The 8,833-nt window shown below is 49.3% G+C and overlaps 1 protein-coding gene across 1 annotated transcript; it reads right to left on the minus strand.

Annotated features, from left to right (window-relative positions):
- Positions 1-3,395: 3,395 nt before the first annotated feature.
- Positions 3,396-8,833, minus strand: PRSS42 (serine protease 42). Its single transcript, XM_027096998.1, is given in 8 exon segments — positions 3,396-4,286; positions 6,034-6,206; positions 7,104-7,366; positions 7,903-7,965; positions 7,967-8,010; positions 8,012-8,211; positions 8,340-8,654; positions 8,806-8,833. Coding segments are annotated over 8 exon segments (1,323 nt in total). The 3' UTR covers positions 3,396-4,049.

An 8,833-nucleotide genomic window follows, 5' to 3' on the forward strand; every position in this document is an offset into this window, starting at 1 on the left:
GTCCAAGATTCGGAGCTGACAACCAAGATTCCTGCTGCTCCTGTCCAGTGTGAGGGATCCAGATCTGGGGACCACATTCCCCACCCTAGCATCTAAAGTGGTCCAGATGATGAGTTGCACCAATAGGAGGTGAGGAGAGGTTACAGATGCCACTTCCATGCCAAGGCAGTAGAGAGGAGGTTCACTTCTCTACTTGTGTTAATGCAGAGCAATGGTTCTCCAAGTGTGGTCTGCAGAGCAGCACCAGCATCACCTGGGAACTTGTTAGAGTTGTACATTCTCAGGACCCACCCCAGACTTATAGGATTGAAAACTCTGGGAGTAGAATCAGTGATCTGTAGTTTAAAAAGCCCTCCAGGGAATTCTGAGGTAGGGAAGCATGAACCACAGGGTTGAGTGGAGCTATAAGATGGAGAAAAGCCACCTGCTGATCAAGAACACCTGATAGGGATGATACAGGAACAAGAAGTTAAATTTATTTTTAACCCATAAATACTCAGTGGCTTCTTTTTTAAAAATTTATTTTATTGAAGTATAGTCGATTTACAATGTTGTGCTAGTTTCTACAGTACAGCAAAGTGATTCAGTTATATAGGTATAGATATTCTTTTTCACATTCTTTTCCATTATGTTTTATCACAGTATATTGAATATAGTTCCCTGTGCTATACAGTAGGACCTTATTGTTTATCCATTCTATATATAATAGTTGGCATCTGCTAATCCCAAACTCCCAATCCATCCTTCCCCCTCCCCACCTGGGCAACCACAAGTCTGTTCTCTATGTCTGTGAGCCTGTTTCTGTTTCGTAGATAAGTTCATTTGTGTCATATTTTAGATTCCACATATAACTGATATCATATGGTATTTGTCTTTCTCTTTCTGACTTACTTCACTTAGTATGATAACCTCTAGGTCCATCCATGTTGCTGCAAATGGCATTGTTCCATTCTTTTTTATGGCTGAATGGTATTCCTTTATATATATGTACCACATCTTTATCCATTCATCTGTCAATGGATATTTAGGTTGTTTCCATGTCTTGGCTATTGTGAATAGTGCTGCTCGTAACATAGGGGGTGCGTGTATCTTTTTTTTTTTTGGCTGCATTGGGTCTTCATTGCTGCACGCAGGCTTTCTCTAGTTGCAGCGAGCGGAGGCTACTCTTCGTTGCGGTGCACGGGCTTCTCATTGTGGTGGTTTGTCTTGTTGCAGAGCACAGGCTCTAGGCGCACGGGCTTCAGTAGTTGTGGTACGTGGGCTCAGTAGTTGTGGCTCATGGGCTCTAGAGCACAGGCTCAGTAGTTGCGGCGCACGGGTTTAGTTGCTCCATTTCATGTGGGATCTTTCCGGACCAGGGATCGAACCCATGTCCCCTGCAATGGCAGGCGGATTCTTAACCACTGTGCCACCAGGGAAGTCCGCATGTATCTTTTTGAATTATAGTTTTGTCCAGATATATGTCCAGAAGTGGGAGTGCTGAATGATATGGTAACTCTATTTTTAGCTTTTTGAGGAATCTCCATACTGTTTTCCATAGTGGCTGCACCAATTTACATTCCCACCAACAGTGTAGGAGGGTTCCCTTTTCTCTACACCCTCTCCAGCATTTGTTATTTGTAGATTTTTTGATGATCGCCATTCTGGCTGGTGTGAGGTGATACCTCATTGTAGTTCTGATTTGCACTTCTATACTAATTAGTGATGTTGAGCATCTTCTCATGTGCCTGTTGGCCATCTGTATGTCTTCTTTGGAGAAATGTCTATTTAGGTCTTCTGCCTGTTTTTCGATTGGGTTGTTCGTTTTTTTGCTGTTGAGTTGTATGAGCTGTTTTTATATTTTTGTAATTAAGCCCTTGTCAGTCGCATCATTTCCAAATATATTCTCCCAGTCACTAGGTCCTCTTTTCCTTTGTTTATGGTTTCCTTTGCTGTACAAAAGCTTGTAAATTTGATTAGGTCCCATTTGTTTATTTTTGTTTTTATTTCTATTGCCTTGGGAGACTGACCTAAGTAAAAGTTGGTATGATTTATGTCAGAAAGTTTTGCCTATTTTCTCTTCTAGGAGTTTTATGGTGTTATGTCTTATATTTAAGTCTTTAAGCCATATTTTTAAAGACTTATTATTTAATTTATTTATTTTTGGCCTCGTCAGGTCTTAGTTGTGGTACATGGGATCTTTGTTGAGGTATGTGGGATCTTTCACAGCAGCACGTAGGCTTCTCTCTAGTTGTGGCACACAGGCTCCAAGGAATGTGGGCTCTGTAGTTGTGGTGTGTGGGTTCCAGAGTGCATGGGCTCTCTGTAGTTTGTGGCACACAGGCTCTCTAGTTGAAGCACGCAAGCTCGGTAGTTGTGGCGCAAGGGCTTAGTTGCCCCACTGCATGTGGGATCTTAGTTCCCTGACCAGGGATCGAACCCACATCTCCTGCATTGGAAGGCGGATTCTTTACACTGGACTACCAGGGAAGTCCCCTTTAAGCCATTTTGCATTTATTTTTGTGTATAGTGTGAGGGTGTGTTCTAACTTCATTGATTTACATGCGGCTGTCCAACTTTCCCAACACCACTTGCTGAAGAGACTGTCTCTTTCCCATTGTATATTCTTGCCTCTTTTGTCGAAGAATAATTGAACATACATGTGTGGGTTTGTTTCTGGGCTCTCTATACTGTTCCATTGATCCATATGTCTGTTTTTGTGCCCCTACCACACTGTTTTGATTTTCGGTGGCTTCTTAAAGCAGCTGGCTCGATACTTATTAATAGACTGTATTTCATGTAAGTTCCCAGTCTCTCAACCCCAGGCTTCCTCGGGCAACACATGAGACAGACTGCACTCTGAAGCCCATGGATATCTGGGAGCTGAAATGCTGACCCCTGGAAGAGCAGGTGACAGGAGATTGAGAGGGAATAAATCACCAGCAAGACACAGAGACTCTGGGATACTCTGTCCTGGAAAAATGGTAAAGAGCCAGTACCTAATATAGGGAATCTCTCTTATACTTCTCCCTGTGGAAATGCAATCTTTGGTAAGAGTGGAGGTGAGCAGCAAGTAGAAGCAGGGGAGGAGGAATAATATTGCTCATGCCCTAATTTTACTTACTCCTAGTTCCAGTCTATCTTGATTCTCTACTCTGAGCTATAAAGGCTACGAAATTAGGCTACAAATCTCCCCGCAGACATGCTGATGACTATAACAGGAGTACAGGGAGCAGGACCCAGCTGGCTAAAACCATCCTTAGACTCACAAATGAGCAGGTTTAGACTCACCTCTCCCTCTAGGGCTTAATAAGAACCATGAATAGTTTCTAAGCCAAATGAGAAAATTGCTTTCTACAGAGCATGTTATATGCAACCCCACGGTCCCAAGGAGAGCAGACCATAAGAACACAAAAGAACAAACCAAACATTTATTCAGTTGACATCAGAAATCTCCATACTCCATAACTGCCTCAACACAACTTGGGGTGAGCCTGAATGTGGCCACTGGAGCACTGGGAAGGGGGTTCCTAGACTGAGTTGCCCCAGCAGGGCTTGTGTGGCAGACGCTGGACATTCACAGATGCATCCGCACTGGGCAGCAGGGGACCTTCTCCCAACCCAGACAGCTGAGTCAGATGTGGACATGGTGATGCCTCCTCACTCTCTCCCAACAATCACCAAGTGGACTGGTTTGATAAAGTGTCAGGTCTAACGCTGTTTCACCAGTGATGATGTCCCTTCTTTGCTAGATGTTCTCCAAGATGTGGCTGAAGCATCATGAAGCATCACCTGGCAAGTCACTGGCCATCCAGCTGGGATGGTTTCACCCACTTGTTTCCAGCATGTAGAGCACAGTCATGGTGTAGGTGTGGATGAGTCCGGTTCCTTGAGCACCAGACTGGAAAACTCCCAGGGTTCCTTTCTTGCTGCCACTCTCTGTCATGTGGATCTCCACAGGGTCAGTGAATCCCAAACAGGTTTGAGGAAAGTGCATTGAGTAGGAGTGGAAGGTCAGAGGCAGGGCTAGTGTGAGACTCAGAAACAGGAGGGAGTGTGGGCCAGGGTGATCACGGGGTCGCCAGGATGCCCAGAGGCAGCACCAGACACAGCGTTAGGATAAAGAACCCTGCTGAGCCACAAGAGGACACCTTAATGATGTGATCAATGACCCAGTCTTTGTAGTAATTAACTTCTATATAAACTGCAGGCAATTCTATGTGACCACAGTGAACACCCCAGCTCACAATCCCCACCTGAACCCATGAGTCAGTAAACTGACAGACCAGGGGACCTCCAGAATCTCCCTGGAGAAAAAGAAGAAACAAACACAGGAATGGAAGGGGATCATCATCAGAGCAGGCTGATTGCTAGCAAGGCACTAGGGAGATAGGCACCTAGGTCCTTTCCCAGGTACCCACCAGGCCCAGGTTTCTGTGAATGAGATTTGAGAGTTGGAAACTTTAACATCATCTGAGAAATACTACTCCTTCCCAGGTGCTCAGGGACCACAGGAGCTATAAAGCCAGTAAGCCCTGTACATCAGTCCTGCCAGGATATACTCAAATTCTCTTTCAGTGACCCTAATCCTTCACTGCCTGACCCCTTCCCCATGACCCTCTCCAAACCTCCCAACAGCCAGCAACTAAAGGGGCATCCCCTGGCACTGTGTGCAGCTTCCAGAGCCCCTCTCCAACTCTAAGGTCAGAGTCAATTCCAACTAGTCAGTCCTAGGCCTCCACAGCGGTAAAATACTTTGAGTATCATTTCTGCATGGGGACTCAAAATCATCACATCTACCCTGAAATCTCTCCCTGCCCCTAAACCCACATAGCCAATAGCATCCTCTCACCAGTTCCCCCTCTCTCCAAACACAACCAGTCATGCTAAACCCCACCTCACACACGCTGCACATCCTTTCCCAAAACTGTTCTGGTGGCCCCCCATCTACCAGCTCAGTCAGAAACTCAGAGTCCTCCTCAAGCTCTCCCTCACCCGCACCCTCACAGGCAGTCGGTCACCAAGAACTGATGACTCAACCTCAAACACAACCCCTTCACCTCCCCACCAGCCCAGGTCCTGCCTGGGGCTCAACACCATTGCCTACATGGTGAAAACAAACTCCTGGCCTACAGTCCTGCATGGACAGGAACGCGAAACATAGCACAGCATTGCAGGCCACACATATTCTGATTCCAATCACCTTCTCTGGCCATATATATATATATGTATTGTGTGTGTGTGTGTGGTACGCGGGCCTCTCACCATTGTGGCCTCTCCCGTTGCGGAGCACAGGCTCTGGACGCCCAGGCTCAGCGGCCATGGCTCATGGGCCCAGCCGCTCTGCGGCATGTGGGATCTTCCTGGACCAGGGCACGAACCCGTGTCCCCTGCATCAGCAGGCGGACTCTCAACCACTGTGCCACCAGGGAAGCCCCTCTGGCCATATTTGCCACCTCATTGCTCCAGACCTGAAACACATTCCCTAAACATGACACGTTCTTCAGAACTCTGAGCCTCTGTACTTGCTGTTCCCTCTCCCAACAGTGATGTTCTCCTCTTTCCAGGACTCAAATACTCATCCTCTAAGACCTGGCTCAGATGCCCCCTGCTCAGAAAGGCTACTTGGCGCAAAGGGAAGACTGTGGGCCCAGGCACTCCCAGGGGGACCTTGAACTTATGTCTTGTAGGGACCACATCTGTATAATAATATGTATAATTATGCTGCAGGGTTGTGAGCTGGGTAACTGAGCTAATGTGGGTGAATGCTCACACTGGCACAGTAAGTTGCCATAGAAGGAACTCAATTATAGGAACTTACATTATTATCATCATCACCCCCAACTTCACCACACCCTGGCAGCCCGCCCAGGATGCGAGGGCTGCTCCCTATTGAAGGAACAGGCCAGGCCAGCTCAGGGGCATCCTGAGGGGTTCTCCCCTGAATCTCCTTAATTAAAGGCTGAAAGAGGAGGTGGCAAATAACCCAGGCCCTGCCACTGGGGAATGAGGAAACTTTGACGGGACAACCTCAATGCGGAGGTGGCAAGAGACCCATGAACTTAACTGACGAGAATCGTTTCCTATACTATTATAGCCACACAGCATTCCTTCCAGTACTACATCCTTATCTGCTGGCATGGCCTTCTGGATCATCCCATTACATTCTTCATAGTAGATGATATATTGGTCCATGTCCCAGAGAAAGACTGAGACAAATGGGCCACCTACAAACAAAGAAACTCAGCAGTGGGTAGATCTGCACAGGCGGACAGTAAGCCCCCAAACACCTTGAATCCCCCTTGAAGAAGGCAGCACAGAGGATATTGTCCCCATTTGACAGCGGAGGAAACTGAAGCCCAAAGCTGACATGGGGAGAAGAGAAGGTAGGAACCAAAACCAGGACAAGAGAAGGAAGAACAGATCAGGACAGGAGGAGGCGAGGCCTTACCAGCCTGAGAAATGATAACCACGCATCTGTCACTCTGTGCATCAATAGTAATAATGAAAGGTGTCCGGTGCATCAGCAAAGTGTCTTTACTTTAAAGCAGAATCACAGACTCTCAGACAGGTAGTACCCAAAGGAACAATCCAGCCTCTTCCCAGAGACAGGAGGCCCTATAGCCTCACCAACTGGGGCCCACGGGCTCTGCCAACATTCCCAAGGACAGGAAAGTCCCTGGGCACCAAGGCAGCTACCTCCAGCGAGGGACAGCTCGGCCTGGCAGACAGCTCATCACCCCCTGAGCAGAAATCCACCCTGAAGAGAACTCCAGAGCATCTGGCTCTGTCCCCCGGGAACCTAAAAATGCCCCCAAACCAACCAGGCACAGTTCCCCACAAATCTGCAGGAGACTTCACCCATGTACTTCTTCTTCTCCTGAGCAGCTCTAGGTCCCAGGACTGGTGCCTTGCTTAAACGGCTGCCATCAAATATTTGTGTGGCAACAAAAGATCTCAACCAATTTCTGGGCTCAAGCCAACCGGGAACCATTAGCCTGGCTGCCCCCTAAGCCACCTGCCAGGTGGTGTGCTTCCCTACCCCTCCCTTTAGTGTTGTCGCCTACTCCAGGGATAAGGCTGCCTCCCTCTGCCCAAGGTTACTTCCTGCCCCACAGTCTCACTGAATTCTTGCTGCTTGCCCCATCCAGTCACCCAGCACCTGGTCCCAGCTTCCACCTGGAAAGGCTTCTCAGGGATGCATATAGGCTGGATGACCCCAGTGAAATTTACAGGGTAGAAGAGCCAGAGAAGAGCAAGGTCATATTTAACAGTTCCACGTGTTGAGAACTGAGGGTGAACAACGACTCGGCTGATAGGAACCACCAACCCTGAGATTTCACCACAGACACTCCGATCTCCCATCATGACACTGCAGCGGTAACAGCTGTGGGAGGAGGACATGTCCCTCACAGAGACCCTGGGAAGCATCCCTTGTGCCTTTCCACACATATCAGCTGTTTCCCAATGGGGCCCCAACCTCTCTCACCACTCTCGCTACGACCCTATCACCAAAAAACCCTCCTAATGACTCTCAAAATTGGCTTGCTCACTAGAGGGGTGGGATGGGGAGGGTGGGAGGGAGGGAGACACAAGAGGGAAGACATATGGGAACATATGTATATGTATAGCTGATTCACTTTGTTATAAAGCAGAAACTAACACACCCTTGTAAAGCAATTCTACTCCAATAAAGATGTAAAAAAAAAAAAATTGGTTTGCTCTCCCAAACAACTGGTTTTGTTCACCACACTAGTATTCCTAGTAACAAGACTACCAGCGCAGAATCCCTCCCACTTTTATCGTGTGTGCTTTGGTTTGGGTTGGGTTTTTATCAACTTGCAGGGCAGCAGAAACTAGTGGGTATCTGAGGAGGGCAGGACTGACTCCAGAACTCTCACATCTCCACTTGTCATTACTCACCTTAAAATACAGTGGGCTGCAGTCAGCAGCCACTGAGCTGAGATGAGGGAACCTCCGCACACGTCTGCCACTGACCCTCAGGCTCACCTGCCAGGGCCACTTCCCTTCTTTCACTCTGATTTCCTCCCACGATTTTCAGGAACACTTGGCCACACGATGGGGTGAGGACAGGTAGCAAGGAGAACCTCAAAGAAACAGGCCCTGTCTCCCTGGAGCCCCTTGGACAGCCGAGAAGGCCATGTCCTCCTAGGCTCCAGGGCAGCGCTTCCAAGTCTGCAGGCCATGGACCCACAGACGAGGCACGTCTCCCTCAGGCTCCACAGTAGGGCTGCACTAATTCAGACCCCGATCCCTTCAAACTCCCAGGGAACACCGGCCCCCACCCTGACGCCTCAGCCCGCCCCTCCGGAAGGCCAATGCGAAGAGTCACCTGACCTAAACTCCACCAACTTGGGGGCTCCCGGAGCCCCAGGGGACCTGGGGTTCCCAGGGGCTCCCTGAGCCCCCTCCAGGGTTTGGCTGGTCCGCCGTGGGGTCCTCGAGGCCGCCTCCCGAGAGGGGTGAAGTGGGCGAGGACGTCGCTGACCCACCCGCTGGGGCCTCCCTGAGCCAGCGCTGAAGGAGCAGAAGCCAGACCAGGAGGCTGCAGGGGCTGCCCGGGGATGCCACGGGCTCGGCGACGGCCTCAGCGCTCTGCGTGCCCCTGCCCACGAAGTCTCCTGCCTGAGAGTGCAGGGTTGCGCTCTCAGATCCTCACGCCAGACTGTGTCCAGCCAGAACACTGCCCAGGTCCGAGGGGTAAGGTACATCTGAGGAGACTGTCCTTGCTAGGGACCTTCCAATTTAACGTTGGCTCTAAAAGGCGGGCGCTTTCTGACGCCCCTGCCCTTCTTGGTGTGGTACCTGGCCTGGAGCTGGTGAGGATGGGCAT

Source organism: Aethalodelphis obliquidens, unplaced genomic scaffold (assembly GCF_003676395.1).
Source record: "Aethalodelphis obliquidens isolate GAN/ISIS:26980383/991018 unplaced genomic scaffold, ASM367639v1 scaffold111, whole genome shotgun sequence".
Classification (NCBI taxonomy): Eukaryota; Metazoa; Chordata; class Mammalia; order Artiodactyla; family Delphinidae; genus Aethalodelphis; species Aethalodelphis obliquidens.